A 19,669-nucleotide genomic window follows, 5' to 3' on the forward strand; every position below is an offset into this window, starting at 1 on the left:
CCCTTGTGACTGCTCTGTGGGTATCTGAACTTAAGAGCTGGGCAGTGTAAGGCAGATCCAGCAAAGTCCCCACATACCCATTTAATTCCAGGATAAACAAACATGTGCTGAGGTCACCCCCAAGTTATAGCAGCGTGGGAGCCAGAGGGATGTCGGCAGGTCAGGCCGTGGGGTCAGGGAAGATGACCCCACTGTAGTCCCTGGTACAGTCCCATTAATCTCAGCAGCTCCTGGGCAGCTAAAATTTAAACCCTTGCATAAGTAGTTTGCTGAACTGGTGCCAGAAAGATCAGTGTCTTACAGGACTGAGCCCATTAATTCTTACTCCCTGAGAAGTAACGGGGGGAGCAGATGAGCCAGAAAACTAAACAGCTTCAGACTGTTTGATCCAACTAGAAGGGCAAATTCCAAAGTTGAGGAAACCTCACAGGCTTTGTAAAAAAGACAAAGGGACTTCAGGGTTTTCATGCCACAACCATGCTTGGGACTGTGGCAACCATAACTTTGCATGGATGGAGGATATTTTTGCACAGCAAAACAAGCCAAGACATTATTCATCATGCTGATTTGTAGGCACAAATTATGTGTATCACAAGCGTGAAATTCAGCCTCTTATTTAAAACTTGAGAAAAACTTTCCTAACGCTAATTTTTTTCTCAATCTCCTACTGAAGAACAAAGTGCTCAGGAGAACAGGCAGCCAGGAGACACACTCATTCCCTGAGTGCCACTAAACTTCTTTAACACATACAGATGATAACAAGTATACTAAAAACAAGAATAAAAATGTGACTCAAACAGAAGTAATATACTTCCAAAACAAGTCTCTCAACCACATGGGTTTCTCCCAGTGGGGAGAGGCTGCGAGAACAAACAGGTGACACTTTTTAGTTATGTCACTTAACTGCATTCCTGGAAAGCACTCGGAGCTGCTGCTGGTGGGGATGATGCCATAAGACCCTCTGCAGAACACAAACACTGCACTTCAGTTAAGGCTTTCACAATGGTGTAGCTGGAAACATTATTTTTTCCCCAGGGTTTTAGGCACTGGATTCTTTCAGGAGCCATTTAATTATCTCATTTTATTTCTGCTCAATCTGTATAGGAAAGCTTAGTAAAAGGACTGTTCATTTTTACAAGATTCCTCAGGGAAACCTCAAGACAAAATAGCAGTAATTTCTTCCACATATAACTCACCAAGAAAAATAGCAGTGAAAATAAAGGGGTAATAACCAAAAAGGGAAGATTATCTTTTAAAAGCAATTGCTTAATACCAAGGCACAGTGAATACATTTAATGCCATAAACATTGGTTTACTTAGGGAAGACATGAGGAAATGTCAGAAGCAAAGAGACTCTTACAGCTAAATTGAAATTAAGACTGGCAAGCGTAAGAGGAGAGGGGAGGGAGGGAGAAAGAGGATCCCACTAGTGGGAGTCTCATGGTCCTGATGAAGACTTGATAGCTGTATCCCAGCTGTGTGTTTCCTGCTGGTCGGGCTGCCACCACTTGCTAACCTGGTGGTCTTGCTGGCTTTTTTTCTCCTTAGAGGGAGAGAGCTGAGGCAGAGACCTATAGATAAATACACACATCTGTCCCTGGTGTGAACTTGGTTGCAGAGAGGAGACAAGTTATAAAGTCCTGCTCCCCTGAGCACGTGAGGGTTTTATTTCCTCTGCTCTGAAATGTCCAACATTGCTGATCCCCAGGGTCTTGACCCAAGCAGCCTGTCCTCTGGCTACACTCCTGACTGATGACACCTTCTTTCTTCCAAGCACAAGGACACAGGCATTTCAGGGCTCTGCCTGCCACTGGCAGTCCCTTCCTTGCAGGACTGTCCCTATGCCCCAGCTGAGAGCTCAGTGTTGCTGCCTGGGGAACTTGACCAGGGCCCCTGCCAAGCCTGGGAGGTGCTACCTTCCGCTGGGGAAGACGAAACCCCATCCAGCAGTTGTCAGTATATTTTCTGACAATAGATCTTTCCTTACGCCTCCACAACCAAGGTATAATCTATGTTCTTAAACTGATTAAGAGACCACAGTGCCCAGGGCTACAAAACAGCATAGTATTTTCTTGTCTATATTTGTTCTGAACCTTCTGGGCCCTGAAACTTCAAACACTCACTGATGTTGCTGAATTTTAGTTTAGTAGCAACGAGTTGCCCCTTGCACTTGATGTACACCTGATTTTATGGCTTGTGATTGATGTGGAACCATTCCCCCAGTTGATGACACTGATTGCAGTGGGTGAAGCACATAAATCATGGCAGGTTTCAGTCTTGGACTTTAGGATAGAAACTATCCCCTAGAAAATGTGTTGAAAATACTCAGTTGGGTCCGCCTCTCAGCTGAGGATATCGGTGACACTGGGTGCCTGGAGAGCAGTCATGGCTCAGTGTCCAGCACATATCCCTGCAGGTAGATTAGTCCTTCCCCTGCACCAGGCAACCAGCCAGACACTGGGATCTTAAAAGCAAACTCCATTCCCATAAATTCATATGCCTATAAATTTTATAGTCATGGGGAGCATTAGGACTCTCTGCTCCATCTTTTGCTTAACTGGAGCCAAAGAGGCTCATTCAATAAATTCTGTGCCAAGCTTAGAAGTTGTGATTGAGCCATGGAGAAAGCTATCCAAATATTGACATAAGAAAAGAATGGGGAACATCCCATATTAAACTGCTCTCATATTGGCTATGTATTCTCATTTCCCTTCTATTTTTGTAACAACTCACATGTTTCACTTAAGCTTCTACCTTCAGGTCTTTGTTGCTTCTTTATTCTTTGCCAGATTGAATAATTTTTTCCACCTCCCCTCCCTCAGGAAAAAAAAAAAACAAACCAAAAACCAAAACCAAAAACAAAAAAGAAAAAGCCCTTGTTTGGGCTTTCATAGCTTGGTTTTCCAAGCTGCTGTCACTTATACTTCTCTCTGCTGTTCCATGAGCAGGCTACTATTTTGTTGCTACAAGCTGATTTCTCTTCTACTACCTACCATTTTATTTTAGTGTTAGAAGCCCTGGAGAGCTTAAATAGAGCCTCTTGAAGGAGAGACAGCAGCCTTTTAGACTGTATGAGAATTTTTGTGATGGTTGTTCCTACAGGTGACCCTGGCACAACAGATCGGCACATAGATGTTTACCTCAGCTGAGGCTCCGGTGCTCTGCTACCAAGGCCATGTTTTTGCCATAATAATAGTGCCTTTGAATAATTAAATTACAGAGTTGGATTAACTCAGAGCAAATGCTGATCCCAGAGTTATACTGTACTGACTGGACTAGTGGAGCTGTGTTTGGGCATTCAGGCATTAGGTCTTCCTTATTTGATAGTAATTCTCTTCATAGGGTTGTTCTCTCTAATTTTTTACAAGGCAGAACTCTTGGGGAAGGAGAAAGGGAAAGCAATTATGAGAGAAACATATATTATTCAAAAAGAAAAGCCTGGGGCATGATTGCTTTTACAGCAGGCAGCTGCAAGATCCCATACATAACCAATAGCAATACAAAGCCCCTTCCTTGTGGTGCAGCAGATGCGGTTAGCAAAGGCTTCGAGGAAGACTCAGGAATTTGGTGGGTATCAAACAGACCTGGGGATGTTCTTTCACAGTTGTTATGGCCATATCTGTCAGACTCACACTGGCTCAAGAATGCACAAATTTCTGCTGGACAGAAGAGAGAAAAGCAGGTGGAAAGAGAGATACCAGGCAGAACTTGTCTTCCTTGCCTTATAAAAACACTGAGTGTGTGAGAAAGACCCACTTCGAAAGCATAGGAAAATTGATGGAAAATGGGAACAAGGAGGTAGGAAATAGTACTCTCTTAGCTGGACAGAGTCCTTGACAAAGAAAATCAGGCTATTGCCACCTCCCAAAGCAGCAGCAATCCTGGGCCCGCCCATCATTGCTTTTCCCAAAATCTTCTCCCATGCAGAGACAACTTAGCTCTCTGTGAACCCAAACCAAAGCAGATTGATAGCTCCACTTCTCGTGCTCAAATCACTACCACAAGAATTAGAGATCTGACTTGATATTTATCACAAATAGATATTAAATGTGAAACTTAGTGTAAAGCAAGCAGCTGAAGTCAGAGCACAAGAATAATACTTGCTACACATTGTGGCAGAAAAATCTGCTCATGTCAGCCTCTGTCCTACTCCTTTCCTCTGAGAGACCACTGTGCCAATGAAAAATTTGTCCATCCAGAGCCAGCAGTTATCTTGCTGCCTTCTCTCCTTTCCATAGTCTGCCTCTCTGCTTAAGAGCTCCTCTCACAATCTACACAAATTTCTCACCACTAAGCCCAGTTTATATCCCATTTCCAATCTTTAAGTGTTTTCACACTGACAGGTATCTGCTTCAGGCTTCTTGCCTTACCCAAGCCCTCAACCTCATCAATTTTGGGGCAATTCCTCACCATGCTGTTCACATCTTCTATGAGATCATGTAACAATGGTGCTCTCTTTCCCTCATTCTTTATCCTCACCCTCCCCTTGCTTCTTTTTTGGCATAGCTGACACTATATGGTGCTTCTCAAACTGGGAATCTGGTCTCTTCAGTGTCTGGATTATCCCTGAAATGACTGGAGAAGAGGAGGTTCTACAGACTCCTTTTGGCTTGCATAAAAAAAAGGGACAGCATTCTACTTTTCCTCCTGCCGATTTTTAAAATAGAGCCATTAGTTTTCTGTATCATTATCCTGCCTGACTTAATGAGCCATTCTTCTCAAACACTTCACATTAACATGTTTATGTATTTGCTTGCCTGGCTGGGTTCTTAATAGCGTGCCTTTGGTTCAGGTGCTCCCTGAACAGGGAGCACAGGCTGCTCTGCCAGGCTGCAGGAAGCCCTCCATTCACTGCAGCTGTGTGCCCAAATTATGCTCTGTGATTGACTGCTTTTGGGGCAATTGCTCAACAGTAATAAGAAGAACTTAGATAAATTGATATTTTTCTACAGAACCCATTCACACTGTGCCTTGGAGAGACTGGAATCAGTCTCAGCAGGATATCTTAATCTAGACTCTACTCCTAAATAATCCTCCTGCTAGGATCTTCAGATAATACTGCAGAAACAAAACTGCTAACCTAGAATGTGGCTACGGAGGCTGATGCAGGGGGTACCAATAGGTTTGGGGGATAACCCTAAAAGTAAAACCATTTTAAACAAGATTGGTAAGCCAATCCCATCCTTGCCAGAAAAGTGGTGTCTGATCTGACTTATTGACTCTGGCAAAGCCTCTTTCCAATGTCTGGCTTATTTCTTTGACAGATGTTAGACAATCTACACCTGCAGAGCTTTTCTTCTCTCTTTTACCCCTGTGCTGGGTAAACTGGAGTTTTGACTGAGGTAGCAGCCACAAGAAGGCAGGCAGTGAGAGTAAGCCTATCTACCATACCTACATGGTTGAAAGCTTCCTGTGAAATTGGATTAGCACTTAAATGTTGTGTGACAGAGCTTTATATTCCAGGTTTTGTAAATGTTCTCAAGGAAAAAGGAAAAAAAATCACTCCTCAAACTCTGTATCATTTGGGGACAATTATAGCATTGCCAGATTAATTACAGTGTTTCTACAATGCTCTCCTCTGATTCCACTATTAGAACCCGGCAGAAATCAGAGTCTGTTTTGACCTTTATTCAGAGCCTCCTGTTAAAGTGACTTTCACAACAGAACTCAATTTGTCACATTTTATTTGTACTTTAATTTTATTATTAACAGATTAATGAAGCTGGTAATGGGTTTCCCGATGCTCCCTTTGGAAATGTGAACTGTGTCCCTTCCTTACATCAATCTGCCGTCAGCAGATGAAGTGCCTTTGCAAAATGCTATTAACAGTTACCAGAAGCAATTAGTCAAAATAGCAAGTCAGCTTCAAAAGAAGAGACTTCAGATTCCCTCAGTGCATTAGGAAAAGCGCATTAGTAGGATTTAGTCTCTCCAGCAGCCACAAGCTTTAGGCCCTGCAGTAGGTGTCTGGGTTAATGACACATAGAAATGCGAATGTATCAGACTTTAATTTGCTTGAAGGAGCAATGCCAGGTTAAAAAAAAAACAAAAGAAAAGAAAATCACTTTCCGGTGTCAGTAACAGCAATCCCCATTGTGCCAGAAATGCCCATGCTCTGTTGTAAGGTACTGTCTCTGCGCCAGCCTTAAAAATCCATGAGTGAAATCCTGGCCCTCCTGAAGGCAGCAGGAGACTGCTTGTGACAATGCTGAGGCCAGGCTTTGTCTTCTTTGTCTTAACTTTCTGGCCTAAACAAATATTTGAAAAGTATTTCACATCACCCTCCAAAGCACTAAATTCCACGCCCTTCTCAGACAGCTCTCTTTTTTGTGCTGTGTAATTGCTAGTGAGACACATGCAGCTTCCAGCTCCCCTTACCCCCCTGGGAAGTGGTGGTTTGGCATGATCATTATTCTGACAGCTTTACTGTCTGGTCAGTATTTCATAAGGAGGGGCAACCCTGCACATGGCAGAGGGGGTTGGAATTAGATGATCTTTAAAGTCCCTTCCAACCCAAGTCATTGTCTGATTAGATGGGGCTGACAAGATTGCATTACCATGCACATCCAGAACATAAGATGTGCTAAGTAAGTAGTCCCTTGTAGGAGGAAGCGAGAGTCTGAACCCTTTTGAGGAACAAGATAACACTGGGTAAAAAGCCAGCAGTCCCTAGCTCCCTCATCACTGCCCTGGATGAACTGACAGGGAGGAATCTGGGGGAGGTGAAGCATCTGGTATAATGACCTACATGCTCAGCAAAGTTTCAAGCATATGCTGTGGTATTCCTACTGCTTTCCAGATTGGACATACCAGCAATTGCCCCCCTCCTCTTTCAAATGCTGGAAAACTATGCCATCCATCATTATTTCCAGTGCATTTCTAAGTACATGTGTATTACATACACTGGTCCAATTAAAAGGGGAAGGTCACAAAAACAACAGAAATTCCACTGATACTGAAAATAAAAAAGATTATCCATTTGTCCTCAGGAATGGGCAGTGAGGTTTCTGTTTCTATGCTGAAGGTTAATATTTTTCATGTCATTTGGCCATTGTTCCTTCAAACCCAGTCCCACCTCTGCTGCATGGTTGCAGTGGCCCTGACGGCTGCCCAAGCTGCATTAAGGGGCAAACTTTGGGCTCAATTCACATGCCTCTCACAACCCTGCTATATGCTGATGCTCCCACAATGGAGGTTTTTTTTTGGAGGCAAAGAACAACTCAGTACCAGACCCTGAGGACATTTTTCCTCAAAGAAAACACAAACAGCTGAATCCCACCCAGGGACTTGGACAAACTATAGTCTGGATAAAAACCATCACCCTTTATTTTGCCAATTTAATCATTTTTTGCAAATTTAATCATTGATTAAGAATATGCAGATCTAATGATTTTGCTGAGTGTTTGCAGAGTGTATTCCTGATGGATGTTCTTTCTGCCTTCAAGTGAGTATTCACAGTGCCTAAGGTTAAAAGGGTTTATTTTGCCCTCCAAGTGCAGAAGGATACTAGAAGAATTAGAAGTCCAGGACTAAAAATAAACCTGGCACAGTTCAGTCTAAGATATAAGAGCAGCACATCCCATCTTCCTTTTACATCAGCTTAATGACAGCAAAAGGACTGTCCTCTGGTCCCTCAGTCAGCTCATTCCACTGATTAGAGGAAGAGCTTCCTGAAAAAACACAATGTATTGTTTAAATGTTCCCATAAAAATGGCCTTCTGACTATCCAAACACATTGTCTGTCGTCGTAGATCAAGCATGGCTCTTACTCTTAAACATAAGGATTAAAAGGCGTCCATTAAAAGGACAGTTTAAAATTCTATTTTAAAAAAAGCTCAGAAGCTTAAAAGACTAATTATTTGTGTAATCTTCAAGATCAAACGTTGCTGAAATAAAGACTTTAACTCTTTCATCAGATAAAACCTGTGTGCAAAGATTGCAAGGGGAGAAGAGACTATTAAGATAACCTAGTTTGACCTCATGACCTCAGGTTTTGACATTTCACTGGTACAGGACCCTTTCAGTTGTTCATGTAGCTAAATGGAAAATTGAATAAAACCATGGAGGATGCAACAGACTACATAAACTTGAGAAAACAGACCACAGGTTTTCATGTTCCTTTAATTTTTGTGTTTGTAGGCAAGGCTCAGTGCTTAAAGGGGTAGTCCCAAGTCCTCCACTGATGCAGTTGGTGCAGGTCTTGCTGAAGCTCACAGATGTCATTTTTCATCAGATGAGGATCTAGCCTGAGGAGTTCCCAACTGCAAGGGAGAACTAAGTAAGTACAAAAGTGCAAATACTTAGAAAGGACAATTTGCAGAAGTCTCTGGGTAAACTACATTCCCAAAGTCTCTCTCCATTTTCTTCTTTTTGTCCTACTTTTTATGACAAGTGCTTAGGTTTGTGTTCACCATGCCAGTTTTCTACAGGACAGGAGGGAGAAGCTGGGACACATTTCTTTGTGTGTGTCTTTTCTAATCTGTTTGAGCTGTCTGATGTCTTCATATCTAATACATTCGGGATCTTTGATCAAGTTGGAGGATGTCTCAAGGAGTTATGATTCACAGGAAAACAGGATATCCACAGGGGAGCCAGTTGCCCAGTCCAGCAGAATTAATCAGCATTAGCTGTGTGAGCTCTTGCTCTGAAACACTGTAAATAAGAAAAGCATCATGGATCATTATAGGTATGGGAATAAACAAAGAGGGAAACAAAATTTAAACCCATAAGTGCCAAAAATGATTTCTGCACCACCCACTTGATTTTTTGGTGGAGCAAAACTGTCTGGTGTCCAGATGAAAACATGACTTCTGTTTTGCAAAGAGGCACTGTTTCAACATTTGCTTCTGTTCTGGCACCTAGACTGTTTTTGCAAACCAGGGACACACCTAACACTGGGTAACAGGTCTGAAATACAAGAGCTGCCTTCCCGTGCCCAAACAGCCCAACAGCCTGGTTACAATGCCGTGCTCTCCCTGGCTTGCTCTGTCTTGCAGCTTGGTTTATCTTTCCCTCTCTCTTCTCTCCTGGCCTTGTTTCTGCCAGCAAGTGCCTGGCCAGAGCACAGGAGCTTGGAGCAGCCTCCTGGGAAGGAGGTGTAACTAATGGAGGTGACCTCTCACCCAGGGAGCTGAGGGACATTGCCTCCCTTGTTGTGTAGTCTCTGGCTGATGAGGAGGGAGCTGGTGCAGCACTAGAGGATGGTGACTGAACCTTCCCTGGCACCTCTTGGGCTGAGTGGCAGAGACTGCCACCACTGCAGTGTCGGTAGCTGAGTGTACAAGAAATGGGCATCACCATCTCCTCCTCCTCCTCATGCTCGTGTTCAGGATGAAGCCCTTGTGATTGGGTTACAAAGGATACGGTCACTCTGGACATAGTATTCCTGAAAGATACTACCTTGTTAGATCCTGTGCAGAAGAGCTGGGTGCCAGAAGGGCAGCTGCTCGCTGGGGAATGTTTGAGGATTACCAGAATCAGAAGCTGTAGTAATTTTCTGTTCAAACAGGGAATTTTGGCTTCTTGTCAAAATTCCTTCTGATTTGTCAAAAATTTTTGTCAAAAGATGCCTTTTAATTCTTCATTTTGACTTGATCTGCTTTGATCATAAGGGATGGGAAAGGCTAAGTGTCAAGATGATGGCTTTCTACTCAGGTGTCTCAGGTCTGGGTAGGTGCTGTTCATAGAATCATGTTTGAGCTGGAAGGGATCTTTTAAAGGTCATCTATTCTAACCGCCCTGCAACGATGACAAACTCCTTTTTAAAAATTTGCACCTGTGTGAGGCCCAGCACTGAGCAAAATCCCTATTGGTGCACCTTGTCCCTGTGCTCCTGGGAGGTGGGTGGATGTTCTCAGTGATGCTCCCTCCACACTGTGTCTCTCACTGCATGTTTACGTCCAGGGATCACTCCTGCCTTCCACAGGCACTCCGTGAAAAGCCCTTCATGAAAGAGGGGCTACAATGGGGATGAGTCCTGTGCCAACAAGTGGGCTCTGAACTCACTTCCATGTCTGCCTCTGGAGCAGGAAGATGACGGGGTGGCGAACGGCTCCTAGGGGTCAGTGATTTCAACCAAGAGCTTATTACTCATTATACAACATGGAACTGTCACCTGTGTCAAATGCTGTCCTTCTCAGAAGGAGGAATCCAACTCTGGGGTGTTTAGGTACCAACACCAAAACACTTTAGACCTGAATAACCTGCAAATGGAACTTCTGAAGCCCAAAAGGATGTTGTAACTGCCTAAACTCAACAAAAAGAGGAAATGCTGGGGGCATTTGACTTTACAAACAGCCTTCAGCTGGCCTGTTTCCAGCACAAATGCCTCACGCATGGTAATGGATTTCAAATACACTAAAGAGCACAGCCACAAAACCAAACAAGCCTTAACATTTGACCTTATTGGGGAAAACAAGCCTGCAATTACCAAAGAAAACTAAGCATGCCTAGATAATTGACTCATCTTAGAACTCTAAGTTTTGTTTCCATGACTGAACCATAGGAATGTAAAGCCTTGCCATCTTTCAGCTAGCATGGTTTCCTTAGATCTCATGGAATATCTGAAAATCACCAGTTACCTCCTAACATTTTGAATAGTCTGTTCAGTATAAAGAGGAGAAATGTACAAACAAATATAAATGGCAACACCACCTTTTTTTTTTTAAACATTCCTGGAACAAAACATGAACATCAAATCAATGCATTACGGGCTGTTACACCCTTGTTGCTGTATGCTTATCCACCCACGGACATTCCACATAAAATTACTTAATAATCAATTTGAAGTACTTTAAAGTAGCTTGTTTTCATCTAAAGTCAGTAACAGAATCAGCAGTCCAGTGTCTAGACCTAAGACAGTGGTCTCATCCTCAAAGATGTAAGCCAGAGATGGTGTTAAGTCTTTGGTGTATCATTTAAAGACCATCTGTAAGTGCTGAGACTACTTACAGGGAAAGGAAATTTCCCTAAGACATGGGAAGACAATTCTAGCCATGTTTTTTTTTTAGTCATTCATAATGTAACAATTAGAGACTGGCCAGAAGTCACCTAAGATGGGTGACATGGTTTGTATTAAAAACCAGGAAAGCAAGGAAAGGATTCCCTACTATGGGATGGTCATACTGGTCTCAGAGGACCTTTCCATAGGAACTGAAGCAGTGGCCCATCAGATAAGTCAGCTGAAGGTATCTTGAGTGAGCACTCTCAATTGTGGATTGTTTGGTTTCCATGGCTCTTGGCAAGTCACTTGTGATAAAACTGAGGATTTTAAATTTTGTTTTCATGAAACTGTCCCAATGTTAAACACATTTGAAGGGCAGTTTACAGGTTTAAACTACAGTGTTTATGAAAGCTTAGTGAGGATTATCTTGCAAAAAATGAGGACTTCTGGGGTAAGTTATATAGTGATAAATTAATTTTATATTCTGTTTAACCACATGTCAGTAAACTCAAGGTGAGATAAATCCGTTAAGAAACCATACAGAATGTTTAGCTAAGTGTAAAGCATGGTATGTCTTTGTTTCATGGTACATCTGTGGCTTAGAGGTGGGCCATACTGTGTTCAGTCTACGTAGGTTATCTGAGATGAAATGCATGTGATGGGCACTTGAATTTGTAAGCAAAAACACTGCTATCAGACTTTCTGGCAGGGGACTGGCTGATATGGAGCAACTGTGGGCTGCTCTAGCCTCAGGGCACAATTTACAGCAATCTGAAGCTCAGAAAGAAAGGCACAAAAGTGTGCACAGCAGCAGTAACCAGTGCAGGGCAGAGCACCCCTGGACCTATGAAGTTAGCTTTATTTCAGCTGTGGTCCAGAAGCTGGGAGTTGCATCTGGGGATGTAATGCTACAGTCAAGAGATCTGAGGCCAGGTACATCGAATGTGTCTGTCTCTCGTTTATTTCTTGACCTAAGAAGTGACAGGTAGGCCATGCTGTAGCTTATTAAAGCCCCAACAGGAAACACAGACACATTTAATAGAGTTCATGTTCCAAAGCCATTTTTATTATTATATGGACACACTGCCTCCAAAATCAGGTACCCACATCCCCAGCAAACATCATGCAATGAGGAACCAAGTGAGGCCTGAGCTGAAAGAGCCACAGGCCACTGGTCGTTTCTTTTTCTAGTGAGCGCTTTTGGCAGATCACAGGGAAGCATCTGCAGGGGTCGCACAGAAGCTGACCATGCCATGTCTGTGCTCTGGCTGTATTTGTAGCCAGCCTTTATCTGGCACCTGCTTGCACCCTCCTGATGGGAATAGGTTGTGAGAAGATGCCAGAGTGTGCCTGGATACACTGAGAGGCAACACTTGTTCTGGCCTTTTAACGTTTAAACAGCTGTGCTGGATTTGCCAGAGGGTGTCTGACAGACAAAAATTAAAAATTGATCCCTGAGTAAACAGCCCAGTGTTATTTACTCCAATTCAGCTGTGATAATTCACACCATCTGAAGAGCAGCCTAATGCTGCACTGGCAGGTCTCTGAGGTGTTTGCTACTGCTTTGAACAGAAGGATCCTTGTGGCAGGGGGAATGTGATTTCCCAATCACTCATGACTCTAGACAAGACAATAAAGATACAATATAATTTAAAACAAAAGGAATTAATTCAGAATGAAAATGTAATTGCTAATGCAGTGGTCACAGGCTTGTGCTGATGCAGGACACCCCTGTGTGCTGACACGTATATAGATGTTGGTTACAAGTACTAACAGACGAGAGGTACAGAGTTTAACTTTCTCTCAGGTCTTTCTTCCTTGTTCCTGTTGCTCAAGCTGTAGAGGCACCTCAAGGAATATCCATTTGGAAACATCCTAGAGGGAAGGGAAACAGTGTAATATTCAGGACCACAGTCTTCTAGAAAACTGTGATTTCCTCCAACCTTGGTTTGAACATTATATATATCTGCAACTACCTGCCAATAGTAGAGTTCCTGCCTCAAATGTGGCTTATCTGCTTTGCCTGGGTAAGTGATGATTCAGTATCTGTCCTCAGATCTCTTGACCTGCAGCTTTACATTCCCAGAAGCAACTCCCATCTTCTGGGCCTTATGGCTGAATCAGTGCCCATTCTCTTGGTCCTTTCTCCCTACTGTCCTGATATGAACTTACCCCAATGATATGTCTTAACATTCCTCTTTATGACATATCTGTTCTCATGTCATTCTTACTCTTCAAGATATGCTTCCATCTCTTGCCCTTGATGTCTTCAAAACACCTAGAATAGAAAAGACAGATGTAGATCACCCAATTCACCAAGCTGAATTTTGTGTTAAATTGGAGACTTCCTGGAATTAATCCTGAACAGAATATGAGAGCACAACAAATTGCTCCTCAAGAATGTATTTAAGATGTGTATACAGTAAATCTCTGGAGTTTAGTAAAATCAGGACTTAGGGGCATGTGCAACAGCAATTTCTTACCTACTGCTGCCTTATAAAAATCAGAGAAATAGTGGTAAGTTGTGATGGCATTCAAAATTCTGGAGATAGTTTTATTTTGCTGTAAAGCTATCTGATTCTGTCATCTTTTTTTGGTCACGCTTTAGACAAATATGCTCAAATTAATTATCATAGTTCTATTTTACTGTTAGGTGTCCATTTCAAAGGAGCTAAAACTAATGCAAAATTTCCCAAGTTCATTAACTGCAAACCATCACCTGATTCTACTCGAAAAAGCTTCAGGCTCTCAAAGCACATGTAACACAGCAATGTTTCAGTTCTACCTTTGGCTGGTTGGGGTAATCTCACATAGATATAAATGATAATGATACAAGACACATTGACACCACGCTTATAAAAAGAACATACAAACACACAGTGACACTTCACACAGGGGTTGCACAAAAGACACTCACAAATTTGAAGTCCGGCACTGCGGGGAGCTGAGGACTCTTAACTCTCATTAGGTTCAATGGGAGTTGAGAGTGCTTGGTGGTTCGGGTGCTCAGGCCCTCAGCGAGGCTCTGCACATTCATGTCAGATGGGAGTAATTTCTCCTTCCTACTGTGTGTGTTTCTAATTGCAGGATTACTACAATTGCCTGATAATCACAAGTAATAGAAATGACTTTCTGGTACTGAAATGCTCTTTCTGAAAGTTAATAAAGCTCATTCAACATCGCCTACAGTTTTACAACACACTGTAATGGAATAATGTAATGAGCACAATGTGAGTACAGTACAAAAGCCAGTGTAAAGTTAAAAATGGATCTAGGATAGTACTGCTCTTGAATATGAGCAGTGTAAGGTATGAATTACTTCCTTGAGATGGATACAGGAGTTAATCTGTGAACAATGCAGCCCAGCTCACATTCAAGTTCACTCCCTTTTTTTTTCCAGATTTGCTTCCCATCCTTTTCTTCCAGTTGTTTTATATGTGCTCATCCTTGTTAATTCCATAAAGGTGATCATGCTTTTAATTTACAACTTCCAGTTTCCTACTGGAATTTTGTTATTAAAGAGGTTATAAAAACTTCTGTAACAATGTGATAAAAGGACACAGCAGGAAACCAACTCTACTTAAAAATTACAGCATGAATCCCATGTCAATTTGAAACTTCTAGGAATGTGTAGCCCTGTAACTTGTCAGAAGTGTCTCCTGCCATAATTGGAACACCTCAACAATTCAGTGATAATTCTACATTGTTTTCACTATGTGCAAACAGAGGAATGGTAAATTTCATTATGCCAGGATCCATCCATTCTTTGTATGCCCACAGTAACAGGTTTGTTGTTAAAACAGCCATATTAGCTGTGTGTGTCAGACTTCTAGTCCCTTTTTCTTTCTCTGCATGAGTAACACACAGTTGTATTTAGGGAGAAAATGGCTTTGTCTACCTGTAAAATGAAGATCACCTGAAACACAGTCTTGTAAGAGGTTGATGGTAATCAGTAATGCCAAACCCTCATTACAGCAGTGGCCTTTTCACCAACTGTATGGCAGATTTTGCAATTAACACACAAAGAATTATTCCTTTCTTGTGTAACAACATTTTAATGTCAGTAAAAAGTGGTTTTATAGTTCAAGATTACAAAAAAAAAATATTTCATCTTGACCCTTTTGCCATTTTCCCCCAGGCAAGTCTTCAAATTTTAGTTAGGAAAAAACCACAAGGTGGATGGATGCTTGCTCTATGGAAAGCTGAGGGACTCCCTCCCCACTCTGCAATTGCCAGATGTTTAGAAATGGAAGATTTTTCTCCAAGTAAAGCCTGATGAGTTGCTCTCTCTCCCATGGCAGGTGAAACCACAGGGGCTTTTACCACCACCAGATCCTTTCAAGCTGAACCAGCTGGAAGGGCACTGAAAGGAATGAGTTAAGCACCTCTCCAACTACCAGGCTGCATCAAGAAGGCACAACATAAGCAATGGTAAAGTCAGTAAACAAAATTTTACTGTAATATTTTGTAACACAGATACTGTATTTCTCTTTGAAGTGTAAAGCTACCGTCTTACACAAGAAAGATGGACAGACCCTTTTCCAAGACTAATATGGATACAATAAATATGGAGTTTTACATACTAGATCTGTACACAGAAACTTTGTCCCACAGCCATAAAAATTTACATTTAACAGTGCAACATATAATTTAATCCTTTATTTATCTGACATAGGATGTTTACTTACTAAACACAAGCAACTACCTGGTTTTACTATACATATTTTATATATATATATTTTATATATATATATTCAACAATCTGTACAGGTTTCTAAACATAAAACTCCAAAAGGCACAATCGTCTATACAACATGTACAAAAATGGCTGGAGCTGACAAGAAACAACAATTATTGGTCAAGAGTTCATGATTGCACGAAGATTAGTAATGGGTTTGTGTCAGAAAAATGTGCTTTAAGGAAAGGAAGGTTTGCAAAGAAACCTGCAAGTGTTATTAAAAAAACCCAAAAAACCCTAAAAATAAGAACACAATGAAAAACAAAAACTAGGTTGCTATTACAAGTCTATCCTCATCGTCACTGCTGCCATCGCTAAACTGCACCGTGTTTTGCCGCCGGGGGGGGGGCGGCTGGCCTGGGTACCTGTCTGTCCGGGGTGACAGTTCGGTGGACTGGGGACTTGGTTAACGTGTTGGGATTCACCTTGGAGCGGGGCTCTGCCGGGGCAGCCCTCTTCACTTGGAGAGCAGGGAGGTCACGCTTTGGCTTGCTGGGGTTTGCGAGGTCAGTCTTTTCAGGATCAGCTTTCCCCGGGCCAATGGGGTTGGTCAGCGGGGTGGGCTCGGGATGGCTCTTCCCACTGTACCGCTGGCCGCCAGCCACCGCCTGAGGAGAAGCACCCCGGCTGGCCTGGCCAGCCTCGGCTGCGGGGAAGCCAACAGGAGCTGGCTCCAGCTGGACCTCGCCGGCTTTGGAGCCTGCGGCAGGTGCCTCGGAGGCTCCGTGCCCCTCGGTGCTGGCGGGGCTGACGGAGGGGATGAGGGTTGGCAGGGCGATGTTGAGGATCTGCAGGCCAGGAAGGTGTCCCTGCGGGCTGGGGGTGCCCTGCGGGGCCGCACCAGCTGTCAGCACCTGGAGGCCCACGGCGTTGAGGGTAATTCCTGGAGGGCGAATCTGCGGGGCGATGTTGGTGTTTGCCAGGCCCAGGATGTTCACTGTCTCCATGCCCAGCGGTGGCAGAGGCTGCAGGTTGGGTGTGCCAAGCCCCTGAATGCCCGGCACGCTCACCTGGCCGATGGGAATGCATGGCACCACGCTGTTCACCTCGGCGACTCCCACGGGATTTGCGGTGGTGCCAGCAGCCGTGCCACCTGTCTCACCAAGGGCGCTGGTAGTTCTGTGAATCACGCTCACAGCTGGGATAGTGAGCTGCACTGGCCCTGCCTGGATGGGAACAAAGGTGGAGTAGGTGGCCAGGCCGGCAGGGACCACCTGGATGCCCCCGACCGGCACCATGCCATAGGGAGCCTTGGCTTGCCGCTGTGAGTGCAGGGGCAGGTGGCTGAAGAGGTGAGTCTGTGCAGCCCTCGGCTCGGCAGCCGGTTTCTCCTCCAGGGTTTCAGTGTAGGGTGACGGTGCTGTCGTCTGCATGCTGTGGTCTGCTGGCGAGGATGGGGAGCTGATGGAGGGCGTGCTCTGGGAGAGAACAACACAGGCGTGTTAATGTGGCAGCCACAGCTGCCCTTCAGTGGCACGAAAACACAAGGGAGCTGGGAGTGCTTCCCATGCCCCCTTTTAAGAAAGAACAACAACAAAATGGTTTGTAGTATATAGTGCTCAGCTTGAACAATGAACTGATTTCCTTCCTTTCTTTTTCCAACTCCTTCCTCACCCACTAATTGAATTTTCCTCTCCTAATTACCCTTGCTTAATTTCTCTCAACACTAATGCTCAAAAACATTGCTGAATATCTTTTGCATGTGTGCTTTAAGTGGCGAGAATGCTTTGGAGAACTGTTCTATGTGGAAATTGCCTCAGGCACGAAGGTTAAATAAGCATAAGCTGGCATTTTTGATGCACCAAGTTCCTCTCCTGAAGGCATTACAGCCTCTGGCAGGCAGAGGCAGCATCATGGCACATTTGTCATAGGTGCTTCTAATGTGGCAGACAGGGTACGCAGTGACAAGAGATGGCTGACAACTACAGCTCCTGCAGAGGTGGAGGTGACGGCTGGATACTGGAGTGAGACGTGGGATCCACATCCTATTGCTGCCTCAGCTCACCGTGATTTATTCGGTGCACACACCTGGACTTACAATCCTATTTCTATCCTCCCTTTTCTTCTCCTACAGCCTGTTACTGACCAAGGCTTGCAACTCCTTTCCTAGAACCTCCTAGAACGAGTAGTCTGAAAGTGCAACTGCGATCTCTCTCTCTCGTTTTAGGCATTTTCATCACACACGTACTGGTGCAACCTTACTTAGTTTATACAGTCCTAACTCTCAAAAATTCTCTAGAGCAGGCACAAAACTGAAAAACAGAAAAAAATGCTTTGGAAATCTGCTGGTAGAAAATGTATTGGCAAAGGGAGAATATGATTAACTGGCTATGCAGTGCCGACCTGTCTAAATGAGAAGATGGGTGTGAGAAAGAAGCCAACATCTTTCTCAGAACTGACACCTCACAAGAAATCCTGATAAACTGGTATGGGTGCTTTCGAAGGAACGTACAACAGCCTTCCTGAGCTGTGTTGACTCCTTGGCTTGATTGCAAGAACTGGGATCCACAGCCATTCACAATAGGAACGGACTGTAGATTAACCACTGGAGACACAAGGCTGATGCTTCTTTTGGTCTGGGAAAGGAAAAGAAAATCTGGAAAGGAATTACTGCCTTGTACTACTTATGTGCCTTCTTTTTTTTGAAAAATGTATTAATGTAGACAATTATTAAACCTATATAAATGAACACCGTTCAACATTTTTAATTGCGTGAATATTTACTTAAGGCTTCAGTGGTTCTATTTAATGAGGGAGTAAACTCAGTCAAATGTCCTTCTGGTATCCACTGGCAACAATGGAACCTAAACTCCAAATAGGAACACCCTACCCATTTTATGGCAGGTATATACAGTGATCAGAGATCATTTTATTCTCTGTCACACTACAAACTCACTCCAATTTCCATTTGCCACATGAACTCACAGTTCTTACAAACACGGATGAGCCTGTGTCAAACAACGCAATGCAGCAATAATTTTTACTGTTTCTCCTTGTCAACAGTTTGCTACCTTAAACTTCGCAAAAAAATAAATCCAGTAGTATAAATTTTCAAAGAAAAAACCAAGCCACTAAGTACTTAAAATAGACTGAAATTTTTTCTATTTATGCTTTTGAAAATTATCTGCTACTTTTTTTCTATAACTGCACGCGAAGTTAGGTTTACGCTTGGACTTGATCTCAAGATTTTTTTCCAACCACAATGATTATATGGTACAATGTAGTATATCTAAATATTGTACTCATCATGGAGAAGGCAGTGCTCTGATTACACCTTTAATTAAACTATTCTGCATTTTATTTTTCTGAGCAATATTCTGAAAAGCACGAATGCCTTCATGGTCTGTAGTAAGAATTCAAAACTACCAAAAGATATCTTTAGGGTCAGCTAGGTAAGGGACTTGTACTGTCCCCATCACACTCCATTAAAGCCACCGCTTTAATGAACAGAAAAGGGCTCAACACCTGCTGCTTCCCTCTGTGATTTCTTGGGCACAATTTTAAAGAGAACAGTTGCCAAAATTACTGAACGCTCCCACAGCCCTGTACACAGACTGATCTCACCTTTCTGCACACCGCTTTGAAAAGCTGGGTGTCTAGCATGTGCATGGGCAAAATTCGTCCTTTTCTGATTAAAATCTTCTTTCAGCTTGGAGAAAAGCTGAGAGCACTGGGAACTCAGGTCTCAGTCCCGTGTTCATCTCTCCTTTCGTTATTGTGCAAGGGCAATCTCCCAGTCTCCTTGAACATCTGGTGCTCTTTCTAATTCTACTATTAAGCACATTTGGAGGATAGATAAGCAATTGCACCATTTTTTTTAGTGATAAGGCAAAACACTTTGGGACTAGATTAATTTCCCTTTGGAATTACCAATGATTGTATCATCATATTTCAGAGTGAAATGATTGCTGAATTCTCTCACTTTCCTCTGATGACCACCACCATATGTTCATTCCACATATTTGTTATTTCCTTCTGATTTGTAATAC

At 43.1% G+C, this 19,669-nt stretch overlaps 1 protein-coding gene and 1 long non-coding RNA gene across 7 annotated transcripts in view; one reads left to right on the top strand and one right to left on the bottom strand.

The window, feature by feature from the left end:
- Positions 1–19,669, top strand: part of LOC121674660 — a 52,199-nt gene that overhangs the window by 20,896 nt on the left and 11,634 nt on the right. For 3 of the 6 annotated variants that reach the window (XR_006019749.1, XR_006019744.1, XR_006019745.1), the window contains 2 exons: positions 8,140–8,278; positions 15,244–15,527. This is a non-coding gene — a long non-coding RNA (uncharacterized LOC121674660). Of the gene's footprint in view, positions 1–8,139; positions 8,279–15,243; positions 15,528–17,551; positions 18,365–19,669 lie in introns of those variants that run through there. The other 3 variants (XR_006019746.1, XR_006019748.1, XR_006019747.1) reach the window with 3 other exon arrangements.
- HIVEP1 (HIVEP zinc finger 1) overlaps positions 15,375–19,669 on the bottom strand; it is an 80,133-nt gene continuing 75,838 nt past the window's right edge. The window contains 2 exon segments of the mRNA XM_042049173.1: positions 15,375–16,026; positions 16,028–17,098. Of these exon segments, the coding sequence (XP_041905107.1) occupies positions 15,949–16,026; positions 16,028–17,098 (1,149 nt within the window). The 3' untranslated portion in view covers positions 15,375–15,948.

The sequence above is a fragment of the Corvus kubaryi genome, unplaced genomic scaffold (assembly GCF_017639235.1).
Source record: "Corvus kubaryi isolate FWS band 111438036 unplaced genomic scaffold, C.kubaryi_AGA036_p1.0 69, whole genome shotgun sequence".
NCBI lineage: Eukaryota > Metazoa > Chordata > Aves > Passeriformes > Corvidae > Corvus > Corvus kubaryi.